Source organism: Xiphophorus hellerii, chromosome 5 (genome assembly GCF_003331165.1).
Source record: "Xiphophorus hellerii strain 12219 chromosome 5, Xiphophorus_hellerii-4.1, whole genome shotgun sequence".
Taxonomy (NCBI): Eukaryota; Metazoa; Chordata; class Actinopteri; order Cyprinodontiformes; family Poeciliidae; genus Xiphophorus; species Xiphophorus hellerii.
Window position 1 is genome coordinate 19,936,659 of NC_045676.1, and position 16,078 is coordinate 19,952,736.

Below are 16,078 nucleotides of genomic sequence, written 5' to 3' on the forward strand. Positions count from 1 at the left end.
ACATTATCACCTTTCCACTCACATATTTCTTTATCAGGATGAGGGATTGCTGCAACATCTACGACGCAGTGCAATCAGCTCGGATTCCATAGACGGGTTACTTTTACTAAGTGTCAATAAATGATGCACATAATGAGTCTGTATGGTATTGTGATTTGGATTGAATACAACTGTATGTAACTGGACCTGAATGTGTTGATTTGAATTTAATTTGGACTGAACCAGATACTTGGTACAAAAAGCAAGGTCATTTTATTTCTTTGTTACGCTGAAGCTTCTTAGCAATAAATATATTTTCCCTTAAGTAGAGCCACATTTGCCAGGAAAATGCACTTGTTGGTCAAGCAGCCCTATGTGGCTTGTGACCATAAAAAACCACACAGGGCTTTTTATGGTCCCATGTTGATCTTAAAAGATCTTTTCTGCCAATTCCAAACATCTTCTGGTGAAAGAAGTGATGGCTTGGGAAAACATAGCTTGTCATTGAGTCAAGTCAGGTTTATTTGTTTAGCACATTTTAGCAACAAGGCAGTTCAAAGTGCTTCACATGATAAAAACACGGTAACAAGCAACAAAAACAACATAGTCAAATGCTGTCGTCAAAATCATCTAGAAAAATCATAATTAAATGTTTGTCAATGACATTAATCAACGTTCCAATTATTATTAATCAAAATTTAATCAAAGACAATGCTTAACAGGTGGGTGGAAGGGGGTTTAATAGGACTCGGTGTTTCAGATGCAATTTTCTGGAAGTTTGTTGCAGATTTGTGGTGCATAGAAGTTTCTTCATGTTTGGTTCTGGTTCTGGGAATGCGGAACAGACCAGAACCAGAAGACCTGAGTGGTCTGGAAGATTGATACAACAACAACGGGTCTTTAATGTATGTTGATGCTAAACCGTGATTTATAACAAAAGTATTTTAAAGTCTATTTTCTGCTGTCTAAGAATGCAGTCTTAACGCAAAGCATTATCAAGATCAGATTTTACACCTATAATTGTGTAGATGTCAGTCCCTCATGTACACAGTTAGGGACCAAATTTGACCCTCCAAGATGTCAATGTCAGTGGTCTGGCCCGACTTCACTCATGACCTCAACCCTGTTTAACACAAGCAGGCTGCTGTGATTGTATATGGTTGGCCGACAGCCTACTGAGGCCCCTGTTTGTTAAATGGAATATGTTGTTTAAAAAGTCAATGTCTTCTTTTTTAAAGATTAGTCATCCATTGCAACAATCAATAGCAAGTTTAAATACTGGATATTAACTGGACATGCTTTTCTTCCAAAGTGCTTTAGTGTTGCTGTTATGGGAATAGTTGATACAGTGCAACTGTATTAAGGTGTGATGCTTAGATTATATTGAAATCAGGAATGAAACGATTGGTTAATGTGGGCTGTGTTGTTGGGTCTAGATGGCTTGTCTCTCTAAATTGCACTAAATCTCATCAGATTGGCCTCTAAAGTCTGGTGATCCGTTCAGGTGTTCTTGCATCAAGTAAACAGGAAACTGATATTAAACAACCACATCGCAGGTGGTCTAATTACTGGCATGTTCTGTGGCGAGATGTTATGTCATCATTATGAGTCACACAAAATCAATGAAACCATTGAAAAAATTTACCACTTTGACGAAAAAATATCTCAGCAAGCTTATGGACTGACGTGACAAATGGTCTCCAGATAACAGTATCTGGCTTTGTCCTTTTTTTCAGAGAATACCCCCCCACCCTTCCACCTCCTAATAATAATGTACAATAAATAATAACATGTCTTAGCTGCTAGACAAAACTAATAGAGCAGATACAAAAGCATCTAATTATTTCTTTAGCATTTTATTTCACCATATTAACCAGGGTCTAGGATGAATTGTGTTGCTGAGTTGGACCCAAACTCTTGCAGGAGGCAAGCTGAATCATATGGAAAGATGTTTATTAAAGAAAATGGACTTACAGCAAGCAACAAGAGCAATAAATGACATGGACAACCCAGAAGATAAATTTGTTTTGTACTGTCTCCAAATTTTCTACGGGACTGAGGTCAGGGGCTTATGATGGCCAGTGGAAAACATTGATTTGGTTGTCCCTAAGCCACTTTGTAACCAAACCAGCAAGTTGCTTAGAGTCGTTATCCATTTCAGAGACCCGTTTGTGCAGAAGCTTTAAGCCTCTTGCATGCTCAGTATGAAGGATTACCATAAAGTTAGCAACTCACTGTTCACTGTAGACACATTTTTATCGAGGCGGAAGGATTGTTAAAAACTCAGTGACTTGATACAACAGACTGGGTTTCCTTAGAGAGAAACTATTACATCCATTAGCATAGTTAACTTGATAAGTTGATTGCATTTTATAACTAACTAGGATTCAATTGGAATTATTATTATGTAAATGATTTTGAGTCTGCCTGTATGCTTGAATTGAATTGACAATATTTCAAATTGGATCAGAGTTTTCAGACATAATGAGTTCCTTCCGGTCTCTGTTTTTTGGTTTTAAATGTTTTCTGGTCTTCCTGGCAGTCAGCTCTCATCCCATCTGGCCGTCTATATTTGTTTTCACAACACAGGAGGAGCATGTCTCTGAGAACCATTCTCACACTTCCCCTCTCACACGCTCCACTTGGCTCCAATATAATAAATAGCAAGAAGTCCGAGCTGGTTATGCTTCCGTCACAAACGCTCGATTAATCATTAAAATTTTCATACTTAAAACTTTCCTTTTAGTCCATTGTGCAGATCACAGGAACCTACAGCTATAATTTATAACTTTCAAAGATGTTTGGTCTGAAACTGCTTCTAGTGGCTCATCGGGAACCACAGCAGCACAGGAAGACCTCTGCAGAAGCAATAAGAAAATCTGACTTACACTTCAAACTATGAAAGCTCTGACAATATTGACAGAAACTGACTATAGTTAACAATCATTCTGTAAATTATTTATTGAGCTGAAAAAGCAAGAAATGTTGCTTAGAGAGAAACACCAATACAGACCACAGATTGTGCATGATTAATGTTTTTTGTACACAAAAGTAGTAGGTAGACAATGTTTTAATTGGACTGGTACAGCAGCTAAAATTGGCATGAAGGCTAAATGGACTGAACAGATGCACACCACACTTTTCAGATTTTTTTTTTTTTTTTTTTTTTTGTAAAGCCATGTATACTTTCTTCTTTCCGCCTGATAATTAAATACTACATTAATGGTCTATTACAAAAACATCCAACAAAATACATTAACATTTGTAGTTGAAGCATGACAAAATGTGAAAATATTCAAGAGTCCTTAATACTTTTGTAAGTATTATTGACTTTTTTTTTTTTTAGATAATAATAATAATTGAATCTTTTAAGGGGTGTCTTTGTCTGGACTTGGGATGAGATTTCACACCATTAACCCCCCCCCGCCCACAACCCCCAACAACCCACCTTCATCCCGCCATCCCTGCACCATAAATATTTCAACCTCCAATCTATATTCATTATAAAACACATGCTGAATCCAATATGTGGTTGTGAGGACACAAGGCTTTTATTTATTCATCTTATTTATTTATATTTCTTTCCTGAGGGCGAGACATTGGTTTCTGTCCATTCTGTGCTGATTGCTGGCTATTACTGAGCACTTAGAGCCTCCCTCGAACCGGCCAGGGGGAGCACAGGCCTCGAGAGAGGCACTCTTTACTAGGAAGTGTGTTTGTTGCGTGTGTTTTTGTGAAGAGGTATCGGGGACATCACAAAAGTAATTGTGAATTCAGATGTGTGCTATAAAACGGAACGCTATGAAAAAGAAAGTTTTCAATGCAATAATTTTGTTAAAGTTTTCACTAAAAAAACTTTGGAGATGTTCTAAATATTACCTTCTTAATCAGATGCATCAAATTGAGTTTTCTATGGTAAAATGTAGTAAAACACACCATTTTGTATACATACTCCCGCAAGAAAGTTTCATTGCATTTGTATTCAAACCTCTGTACTGTACCTTCCTGAATATACTCGTACCTCTTGAGCTTTTTCACATTTTGTGACTAAAACTACAAACGTCAGTGTATTCTTTTGGGATGAACCATCACAAAGTAACGCATAGTGGTGAACTGGAAGAACAATGATTCATGGTTTTCAAAACGGTTTGCCAATTAAAATCTACACTGATAAAGATGCCCCCTTTACTCTTACTCTGGCCCCCCTCAAAAATCCACTGCCACCACCTTTAGAAGTCATCGAGTAACCAAAAGAAAGTAAGTTAATAGATTTAGATTTGATGGATTTATATAAACTAAGTTATATAAATCCTCATTACCAGTGAGGAAAACAATTTATATTTGATCCAATTTTGTTGTAATACTAACAAAAATAAAACACACCAAGATTCCAACAGGATTTGGAAGCAAAAAAATATTGTACAATCAGCTCTTAAGTTTTTAATATATCTTGTAATCTAGTTTTGTTCTACTCTATTCCCCTGACCTTTGAAGATTCAGCACCACCAGAAGAGGTTGTTTATGGCAGCATACTGGTGTCTCCTTGGTCTCCTGGGAGCCTCTGTGTGTTGCGGCTCTATAGATGCTTGTAGGTCAACTCTGCAGAACACACAGTACATGTTCTGCTCTGCGTATATATGGATGACGGCATCTTGTGGTACAAAACCACCAAGGTGTTCACAAACCTTTCTTTTTCAGGTTCTTTGACTAATATGTGAGAGTATGTGAAGAAAGTCATTGGAGAAAGCAAAGCAAAACTGAGGCATAACTGAACAAAACCTCTTGCAAGTGCCCTCAAACAACCAGGTGGCGCTGGAATTCCTGCACTTAATATACATTTCAAAACTTCAGATTTGTTAGTCGGAAATGCGCCAATAGTTTTAGAAAGTGTAATTTCTGTGTATTTCATTTGGAAGCCATGTCCAATTCCAGTTTCCAACACATGACACAGAAGCTGTCAGATGCGACATAAAAATTGTATTTCTAGATTAAGTGTGGAGAATAAGCTGCAAGAACTTCCAAATCATGACAACAAGAACAGAATTGAGTAGGGGTTTTTTAACCACAAAAAAAAAAAAAAATTAATTTCAGACAATGACAAAAATGTTACTGGTATTTTCATACTGTGTATCTAAATATCTGATTTTTATTGTAATTTACGTGCAGGAGATTCAAAGGCCATTTGGCTCTTGTTGAAAAACATCTCGAAGCATAAGATATCCTGTGATTATTTTTAAAAAATGTTTTGAGCGAGGTAGAGAGCTTCTCGTAATGGTTTTTTTTGGATTTCACACATTTGATTGTGTGAAATGTTTAACTTGTTGTGCTGCCTTTCTAACACGAGTCTGTTTTTTGTTTAGATGTTTAACATATTTTACTTGTCCACATTTACTTGTTTTAGATGTGTAGCCATGTCGGCTGAAGACATGAAAACCCCTGTTTTGCAAATCCCAAGAGCATGGGAACATGACCCAATATGAAATAGCATTTTGTTGTTGTTAAGAAGGTATGTATAATAGTATGGTAATAGAAAGAGTCAACATCCTCTGCTAACTCTTTCTGGTCCTAATGGATCTTTATTGACTGTCAGCATGAAACCACAGTGATTATTCCTCTCTGCACACACTGGAGCTCTTTCTCGGGTGTTATGGATAAGTGTCAATACCCCCGCCTTTGCTTAAACGCATCCCTTCAGACTTAGAGCATCCGTCTGCTGCCTCCCGTCCTCCTCATCCTCTTCCCTCTCCCTTTATCCCTCCATCTAACCTATTGATTGGACTAATAATGTGTTTTCAGCAGCAGATTAATGGCACATTATCCTAACGAGGGTGTCTGAGGGGACAGGACGTGAGGGAGAGTGTTAGAGATGATGCTCTTTAATTGATACACAGACTGCATTCATGGGCCAAAGTTTTCCAGTGGTGAGGGGGTTTTACGTCTGGTAATGAGAGAAAACAGACATAGTTCTAGACATTTTACCTCGGATAATAATTTATTTTCATTTAGATAAAATCTTTAGATGACCATAAACAGTAATATTGTTAGTGGGCAACATAGAATGTTGAATGTTGCGTAAGTGGTAACTACGTCTACTATCACTTGAGTACTTATAAGCAGTTTGGAAACCCAATGCTTCAAATAAATTATGCAAAACTTAATTATAAAAATCCCAATTAAATACTAGCAATGTGTCTGTAAAACACATTGCTATTGTGTTTGATGTAGTTTATGCCCTATAAAATTAATTGATTAAAAGTTGTGCACTTTTACTCTCACACAGATTCTCTTGCAATTAACATTTAGACATGTTCCAGTCTGGCCTCATCTTCTCTCGCCCTTGCACTTTTATCTGACTCTGCATCACTTTCTATTATAGGATTTCATCCCCACTGGCGTCTTTCAATTTCCTCCACCAATTTGCATTGGTGGTAAAAGGGGTGGAGGGGGGATCCTAAATAGGCAGTTCAATGGGCCATCTAGCAGCCCATAGTGTATAACACGTACATGGGCGTTGCATTTCAAGTTTCCACCTCTAACTAATAGCCTTGTTGTTTACTGAACAATATTCTGCATCAGGTAGTTTTGGTCTCGGATTTACAGGGCTTTGGGACACCCGGGGGAATCCGAGCAGAGAACGGGTCAGCTGGCACAACATCTTCTTAAAATGTTTTTTTTTTAACTTTACTAAACAGTTGTAAGTGTAGGTCTTTATTAAAGTAGGCCTTCTTTCTGCTTTGACTCTTGCATGCTGACAATCTGCCCCGTCGTCTTGGGCGATGACCTCTGTCAGATGACACTGAGAGGTCAAGAGAGGTTAAAGAAATGGGTGAGCCCACCAAGGGGCCCCGAGCATGTCATGCAGAAAAGGTCCCCCAGGCAGGGTTTACACTACGACACACTTGGAGCTGCTCGCAGCCTCCTTTTCTTCTCAGGAAACAACGGGGACCCCCGGCTACAGTGAAGCACAGACCCATGCAGCAATACAAACTGGACCATAGTTTTTCCAATACAAACACACACTCATCAAGCGGCTCTCTCCCTTTCTTCCCACTCCCTCCCTCATAGCACACTCTCCCTCCTCGGCCCCCGTTCATTCAGACATAATCAACACAGTTGTGCTTCAGTGCACAGATTACGATAATGAGCTATGGCAAGGCGGTAGGCAAGAGGGGAAGCACAGTGAGAGTGGAAGAGGGACGGTGGAGTGACAAAACGAAAAGAGCTGAGTAGTAGAAGCAATTAGTGTTTCTTACAAGTAGCAGTGCTCTGAGTTAATGTGCAAAGTTAAATAAATCATATGTTGTTTTAAATGATTTGTCTCTCTCTGTTAGCCACGCATTGAAAACTGATGGTTTCAAGATGGTGTTATCTTCTCCAATAAGTGTAAGGTAATTGTTGACAATATGCCATCATGCCACAACTTGTAGGTTGCCACTCTGCCAAAATGTCTAAGTAGACGCAGAGCATTGTGGGTATAGATGAGTGCTGAAGCTTGAAATCATGAGACAGCCTGACGGGCCTCCTAATTTGGTAAACACTCTAGCCTGCACTCTGTCTTTGAATCCAATACAAAATAAATTAATGTCAAAGATCAAAAACAATGACAAAACCCTGCTCATTTTAAATAACATAGCAACTAAATGTTAAATATGTAATTAATGTATAATGGTAAGTTCAAAGTTTAATATTGATGGATTCAGCCTTTTTGAACCTTTTTAAAACTAAAAACATCCATGGATAAAATCTACTTCAAGAACAATTTGTGTCTTTTTTTCTGCGCCATGATTTGCTGAATCCATGTCTGCTTTCAGCAAATCACTACATCAAAAATCTGCATCTATTATGGAGAAAACAGAAATGATTTAAGATGCCTCAATGACCACTTTTAAAAAAATAAGCAACAAGGCTGAGAATTAAAATATCAGCCTAATATGTAATGCAGTGTTGAGCTCAAGCATTTCCAGCAAAAGGTTTTCACTTTAAAATGGAATTAAATGCTTACATTTATTTTGAACTACTCTTCCAGATTCAGATATGTGTATAAATATCTAATTAGATTTCTTTCTTCGTAGCAAAAACACATTATCCCTATCCATTATTATTATTATTATTATTATTATTATTATTAATAGACTAGCATTATCTATTTTGGAAAATAGTTTGAGTACCCACAGGAAAAAAATGGGTTGTCAGACTATTTTAAACAAATATAAATTATATGATAACATTAACAATAATAATAACGATAATAATAATATAAAGAAAAATTTACACAAATCACTTTGTGTATTTTTCCAACTACTTATACTTAACCGTTTGTTGTTCTATCCTTTTACTTCAAATGTATTTTTATCTGCTTCCTCTTTTGCATGTTATTTTTATTTTATTAAGCTTTAATTATACTATAATCTTAAATGTTTCACTTGTCCTGGAAAAGGTATCAATAAATAATTGGATTTTATTTGTCTGAATAATATTTGCAGGAGAGTGCAGTTTTCCTCTGTGAGCACTTTAACCTGTACTGATCATGTGAACACGATGGTCTAAGTATGTTTCATAAAGCTGACATGCTGCCGAGACTGGAATTAGATGCACTTCCTCAAAACAAAACGAGATAAGCCTCACCCTTTTGTCTGCTTTTATCATCCATTCGCTGCATGTATCAGCAACTTCCCGTATTTACTGTCTAAGCAAGGTAAAGAATTACGATCGTCATGCCCCTCTTCTGACATATTGCACATTGCATAATTAATACATGCAGATGTAATGCAGTTGCACACCACTCAGAAATGTAGACAGGCATGAGTTCCAGACCTCATGTCTCCATGTGACTACTTTCTAAACTTACTGAGTTTACTTTAAATTTACCAGAAGCATATGAGTGCATGATGAGACTCATTGATCTCTTACAATTTGCAAATATTTATACTTTTCATAATAGTTTTTAGCTACTTTTAGCAGTACTTGTGATATATTTTTGACTTGTCACACTCACTAAAACAGGTGAAGCAGTGTGGGGTTTTGGGTTATGATTCAACCTCAGGTCAATTTATAAAATTATATGTTAAAAATTTTACTTGTGTACAATTTTGCAACTCAGGTTCAGTTTGCTTATTTGTACTTTCCACCTTGGATTATTGTGAAAAACTGCAAAATATAATGAAAACAGCATTGTTTTTTTTAAAATTTCTCATCTTCATATTATTCCTGAAACAGTCAGTATATTTGCATATCAAAAAATTGAATTAATTCTGTAAAGCTTATTTTCAACTGTTTAATAACAGTAAAATGTGTAATGAGCCTCTTGGCAAAGTGGAATAAAGTAAGAACGGATATTTAGAAAAAAATAAAACACATGCGTAAAACTAAATAAATTGTTAACTACATTCATTTAAATACATAACTTTAGTATTAAAAAATCATGACAGGAAACGCATGCAGATAGGCTATAGTAATAATTTCTTTGGTGGCTTAGGCTGCAGTTAATAAAATAAAAAAGAAATACTAGTATGCGGTAAACAATAACATGTAACTGATACTGTTTTAGGCCTTCTTCTTGGCTATCAGTTATGTAACCTGTTCTTGTAAAGGCCTTTTCTTCAACTGGAAATAAATAATGCTGAATATGCCTTTTCGTATGTAATAGGAAACTAATTATTTCCCATCAGAGTTACAGTCTTTATTAAAATGACAATTAGAATAAAACGTTGTGGCCGCTAAATGTCTCAAACGTTCCAAAAACTTGGCAACAGGACGACCAAAAAGAGTCCTTTTCGCACAGGAAGCCATAAAAATTTCGTCATACGTCCCCGTCGTACAGGCTGAAGTACTTGCTGGCGTTAGAGAAGCAGAGGTAAGGCGTGCTACTCCCCGGGTACACCACCGGAAGGGGCATGGGCAGCAGACATCTGCCCAGCAGGTTGCTCTCTTTATACAAGGCCGGCAGATTCCCCACCGACGCCGGTTTCCCAGCCTCGGGGAAATCGCCAGCCGGTCCGTCGATCTCGGTGGAGATCTGGCGCTTCAGTTTATTCCTGCGGTTCTGAAACCATATTTTCACCTGCGTCTCCGTCAGCTGTAGAGAGCTGGCCAGGCACGCGCGCTCTGCGCTGCTCAGGTAGCGTTTCATGTCGAAGGTAGACTCCAACTGGAAAATCTGTCTCTTGGAAAAAATTGTGCGCGTCTTCTTTTTGGTCACTATTTTGCTCTTTTTGTTGGGGCTCCCTCCCCTGTGGGGGTCCATGGGAGCCACCAGCGCTGTGGTGGAGATGGAGCCGCTGTCGTCGCAGCTGCTGTCCCCGCTCTCGAAGCGCGTGTCGGCCGACTTCCCCTGGTTCACGCAGCTGATGATGACCGAGTCTACCGTTCCGCTGCCGGTGCTCATAAGCCCTGCAAATTCAGTGAAAGTCACTTAAGTAGGCCTTTCTAGTTTCTCCATATGTCAGATTGAAAAAAAAAAAGATGATAAATAAGGCAAATTCTCCAAACTTCTTACCGCTTTGGGTCAGCTTGCTGCCCGGGTCTGGCCTCTGCTCTGGGACCGCTTCATCCTGCTGCCCGGAGGAATGACAGCTGTCACAGCTCGTCTTCAGGTTCAGGATGTTGTCAATGGTGAATTTCAGAGATGCGATGGGTCGACATGGTGCTTCTGCTTTGTTCATATTCTCCTATATGAGACTTTAATTTTTCCTCCACCTCAGACTTTCTCCCTGAACTCTGAACCGGGGTGTTATTCTCTCCGCTGGCGGTGGGACGGTCCTCGCACCATAGCAGCAGCCACTGAGCAGACACAGCTCAGATCTGCTCGCGCTTGTTACTGCTCTCACCAGACGGAGCGCCTAGTCATCGCTGATTGGCTCAGAGACTCTGTCAGAATGGGCCAATGGCAGTCAGAGAACAGAATCAGATGGGAGAGCGGAGGCGTGTGGGGGGTGTAGTGCTGTTCTTTTTCAATAAAAACACCTCATACTGTTCTCATCATAGGAGCGGTGTCTCATGGAGTCATTAGAGCCCCTGGAGAGGATAGCATAATGTGATTTTAATACTTCTAATTTAACACCAACTGCATTCCATCATGTATTTTAATTTTCAAATGTCAACGTTGTAAAAGATGCACCGTCCTGCACATTTAATTACCGGACTACTCAGATATATTTAACTCTTCTACGGCACAACTGATACTTGATACTAATTGAACTCTGAAATGTCATTCAAAGCACCATATGTCTTTACTATGTTCTTTAATAGTCAGTTATAGGCATTACGGAATAAATGTAGGTAATCTCTCTCTCGCTCTCACACACACACATCCACACATATATATATATTTGTGTGTGTGTGGGGGGGGGTGATGTATATATGTATACATATGCATATATATGTATATATATGTTAGGAAAGAAAAAGAAAGTTGCATTTTATGGGTTTTAGTGCGCTGTGTGTATAAAACGTGTATAAAAAGAGCACCATTGAAGGGGATATTCCAATAAGTTTAAAATCAACTGCCTTAATTAAAAAAAAAAAAAGTTTCCAAAATAAAACCCTACATGCTTGATGAGTTAGCTTGAAGAAAATTAGAAATATTCAAACACAATTTAGGTAAGAATAGGAGCACAATAACAACAAAGACGTACATTTTAGTGCATGATTTATTTATTTATTTTTTCTAATTATGTGAAAAAGTGACAAAGTTGGAAAAAAATCTGTGACTTTAAATAGTCTATAAAACTTTTAAAAAATACGTGTATTTAAACATTACATACAACCCGCTACTGTCAGTCTGGCCGTGCTTATTTATTTGTAGCATACTCTACAACCTCAGGAACAGAAACATAGAATATCTCGATGTTAAAATGGTGAATTCTTTGTTTCGTATCTTTGGGTGCAGACCGCCTTTCCTCTGCAGCATGCTGGGTTATTGCACAATTATATTGACTGAGTGAATATTTGAAGTTTTTTTTTTTTTTCTCAGTCAGGTTGAGTTTCTACACCAAGCCGGTCATCTGCGAGCTTAACATATTCACGGAGTGGGCAAACGGCGACAGAGGACGGTTGACGGACCAGGAGGGGGAAACTGGAAGTCCGTTCAAGCTGAAACCAAGAACTCCAGCGGAAGTTTGCCTCTCGTGATACAAAATCGGCACTCTGAAAACCCGCTGAGTTGAGTTCGGGATGTGCGTGGCCTCCAGATCTGCCGCCAGCTGCCTTTTCCACTTGTTCCTCCGGTTCTGAAACCAGATTTTCACCTGAGTCTCCGTCAGGTGCAGGGACGCGGCCAGACTCGCTCTCTCGGAGCTGCTCAGGTACCGCTTCAGGTCAAACGTGGACTCCAGCTGGAACACCTGGCTGCGGCTAAACACGGTGCGGGTCTTCTTCTTCCGACCGGAGCACAACCCGGACGCTGAGTCCCGCTCGCGCCGTGCGCCCAGCCCACTTGACGCGTCCTCGTTCTCGTCCGTGAGGCTGCCGTCGGCCGCCTTTTGGTCGGTTTCGTCGCTGCTCTCAGTTATCGGTTCGGAAACGGCGGGGGAGTTCCTGTCGCTGGTCGATAGTGCGCAGCTGGGGTCATCTGATGACGGGCCTTGAAATGAGTCAAAACAACATTCCTCATGAGGACAGAAAATCGGTGCAGCCTATATTCCAAATATTCAGCTTTCTTACAAGTTCTATTGTTTTTCTAATGTAGCTTCTTCTATGTAGCTTCTTCATAAGCAAAAAATAATAACATTTAATGTTGTGCCTATGTGATGTCATATCTACACATCCCTGCTTCCTTTTATACCCCAGGACAGACCAACTGCGTAATTTAAAATACTTGTTTACTAAAAACGTACTACAGTAGGGCCATGGATCATTGGGGATAAGATCTTGTAGGATCCTTGGCATCAAAATAATTTTGCACATGGAAATTATCAATAAACCGATGACTGTGCACACATAATTTAAAGCATTTTACAATCCTATTTGCAGCATTTCTTTTTCATTTATACAAAAAAGACATTGCCAGGCGTGTGATGACGCAACAGTAACACCATCGCAATACACCAAGTTAACATGCTCTTAAAGTGTTGTGTTGTTACCGCTGACGTTACATGATATTGCTGACATAATCATTTCTAAATAGCTGCACATTGGTTATTCTAACAAAATATTGGACTTAAAAACAACATACTGATATAGTTGTGTGCTTATTTTGACATTTAGAAAATATCATGTCTGTCAACATATATTCTTTAAAAACAACAACAACAAACATTTAGGGCCCCCGAAGGGCCCCAGCCTGCTGCTCAGGTAAATATTTGGCAACTTGCACCCGTACCCCTTTGATTCCAGTATTTACTAGTTGACTACGATGAAATCTGAAACATGGGTTCCTCATCAGCCTCCTGCTGGCAGACATTTTTATAGGGGTAATAAAAATTAATTTCCTGGCAGTAAGCTGAGTAGAGTTGATGATGCTTTAATCGTCACGTGTCAAACCAGGCAGACTACGCAAGGTCCCCCTGGCGGGGGTAACTGACACATTTTTGCTCCAAAACATCTTTGATAAACTCTTCCATTTTGAACACGAAGAATTAACCAAAACTAGAGAATTCAGAAGAGGCGTAAATACCAGCAAGTCAAGTCTTGTTTTCCCGTCTCCTCGGGCATATCGCTAGGAAAATTCTTCCGCTTTTCATGCCCGAAATAGTTGGGTATGATAAACGACCAGAACAACAAAAGTACACAAACCAACAGCTTGGTCAGAGAGTTGGGATGCGCATAAATACTTTTGGTTATTTTGGCCAGATTGTGAACTTGTAGGCTGTTATTTTCACCTCAAGGCAAATATGAGTCTTATAGTATTCAGAAAAAAAATCTGATTTTCATTGAAATGTCTGTGAGCAACCAATGTGACAATTATACCAGCAGCTTGTGATTATGTCAAAGCCATTAAGTGACACATCAGAGGGAGGGGCGCTCAGTTTTGATGTGATGGTGACAGTGGCACAAATGTCACTAAATGTGCGTAAAATCGTCACATTGTCGTGCCTGATCCATGCATGTAACCCTCTTGATATTTTTATGATTTTTACAATGAACAGCAGCAACGACACAGTGTTTGAACAGGCATTCCGCTTGGAAATGAAACGTGCAGCACTTTGGCAATCGAATGCATTCTAGCTTTTAAAGTCTGTCAAAGCCGAAACCTGTGAGAAAAAAAAAACAGGGTCCGCAAAGGTTTAACGCCAGGCACGAAATATAACTGATCGCTTTTTCGATATTTAATTTAATTATTGGCCTTTTACGCACAGTTAAACAAAGACAAATTAAACAAAGGTAAAATTCAAATTTAAAATATAATATCGAGTATTAACCAAACAGAATCGACGTGTAAATTTAATGAAGAAATATGTACATTACAGTGTTCAAATGCTTGGGTCGCTTTGGTTTCCCCTTTTACGCAGTGGACCAAAAAATAACCAAAGCTTTGTTCATTGAAATGTCATTTTCATGTTATCTTTACTCACTGCGTGGTGTTTCAAAAGCCCCGATGTTCACCACAGTCCCATCACGGGTGCACTGCATCGAAAAGTCTCTGTACGAGCAGCGGGACGTGGCGCTACAGCAGTCCAAAGCCGAGGGGCTCTTGTCGGTGTCGTGTGCGGTTTTCTCCTCGGCTTCTGCCGATACCGACCCCCGTTTCTCCCACCCCTTGCTCAGCAGATTCTCTATAAAGAACGACGAGCCTCTCGGTGGAGCGGGAGCCCCGTTGTCCGCCGGCCTGTCTTGCATCCTTTCTTTGATGTCACGGTGCTGTTGCGCAAATCGCCAGCGAGCGAATCCTCTTTCAATCGAGCGTTATCTACAGTCCAAGCGTTCATTTCAGACGTCGCTGCCTTCGCAGCGCGGCCGAGACGTGGATCTCCTCCTCGGTGCGGGCGGGACGAGGGGCAGACAGAGATGGAAACAGCATCACACGGAGATAAATCTAGTTCTGAGATTAATGAGCCGAGGAGTCATCCAGCGATTGGACGAGCGCGGCGGCGAATGACGCTTTCTAAGGAGAGAATGACAGTGTCTCGTGCGTTAGTGTGTGTGTGTGTGTGTGTTCACGTGCAGGGCAGTCCCTCGAGGCCATGCAGACCAGAGGAATCTCTCTGTCCGAATTGCCGCACTTTCTTAATTTGGGTCAGTTAAAGTGCAAATCAAATGGATTATCTGGACGGCGAGCATAAGTATATGAATCTATGTTGCCCTTTCAGTAAATATAAACGTACTCTGTTTTTCTCTCTCTTTTAATATTTAAAGAAAATATAGGTTTTCCAGTTCTAAGAAAGCTTGTTCGAAGTGGTTGGACATTTTTGGACATGATTAACTGCACTTTGGAGTTGGCCAACATGGACCAAATTCTTATGTCAGTTTTGATGAGTATTACTGAAGTAAATTTTTCTCTTTTAAAGATGCTGAGGTAATCAATCAGTCAATCAATCAAGTTGATTTGTTCAGTACATTGGACCCGAAAACACCCCCCCCCACACACACACATACTGTATATATGTTGACAGTATATATTTATATGGTATTTTTGTCACGTACCATCATTAGAATTATCAAACTAAAAACACGTGGGTTTTTAGTTTGTATTTATAGGAACTTAATGTTTCAGCTGTTTAGCAGTTTTCTGCAAGTTTATTCCAGATTTGTGGTGCATAGAAGCTGAATGTTGCTTGGTTCTGGGATGCAGATCTGAGTGGTCAGGAAGGTTGATACAACAACTGAAGTCATTCAGTGATATTCAGCAATATTGTATATGTAAATATATGTACAGCAAGTGTGGCACACTTGCTGTACATATATTTACATATACATACTGTTTCTGCATTTTTGAATCTTTGCAAGGACTGCTCTAAGCTGCTTTTTATATTGACAGCATGTTATATTTTATTTTTATTTTATCTTGTCTACAATTGCTACTCAGTGGTGGTTGGTGTGTGTCTTGTCTCTATGCTGCTGTAACTGCGAAATAATTTCCCTGCTGGGATGAATAAAGTAATTCTATTCTATTCTATATAAGTAAAATTTATTTTCCTCAATAAAAGCCATAGTAAACGTATCT

General features: G+C 39.3%; 2 protein-coding genes across 2 annotated transcripts; both read right to left on the reverse strand.

Annotated features, from left to right (window-relative positions):
• Positions 1 to 9,284: 9,284 nt before the first annotated feature.
• hmx4 (H6 family homeobox 4) lies at positions 9,285 to 10,981 on the reverse strand. The gene is made up of 2 exons (XM_032562143.1): positions 10,475 to 10,981; positions 9,285 to 10,368 (listed from the first exon to the last, which is right to left on the reverse strand). The coding sequence occupies exons 1-2, from the start codon at positions 10,638 to 10,640 to the stop codon at positions 9,779 to 9,781; spliced, it is 756 nt and encodes a 251-aa protein (XP_032418034.1). The 5' UTR covers positions 10,641 to 10,981; the 3' UTR covers positions 9,285 to 9,778.
• A 699-nt stretch (positions 10,982 to 11,680) lies between these two features.
• hmx1 (H6 family homeobox 1) lies at positions 11,681 to 14,996 on the reverse strand. The gene is made up of 2 exons (XM_032563851.1): positions 14,490 to 14,996; positions 11,681 to 12,559 (listed from the first exon to the last, which is right to left on the reverse strand). Exons 1-2 carry the CDS (start codon positions 14,752 to 14,754, stop codon positions 11,964 to 11,966), a joined length of 861 nt encoding a protein of 286 aa, XP_032419742.1. The 5' UTR covers positions 14,755 to 14,996; the 3' UTR covers positions 11,681 to 11,963.
• Between the last annotated feature and the right edge of the window lie 1,082 nt (positions 14,997 to 16,078).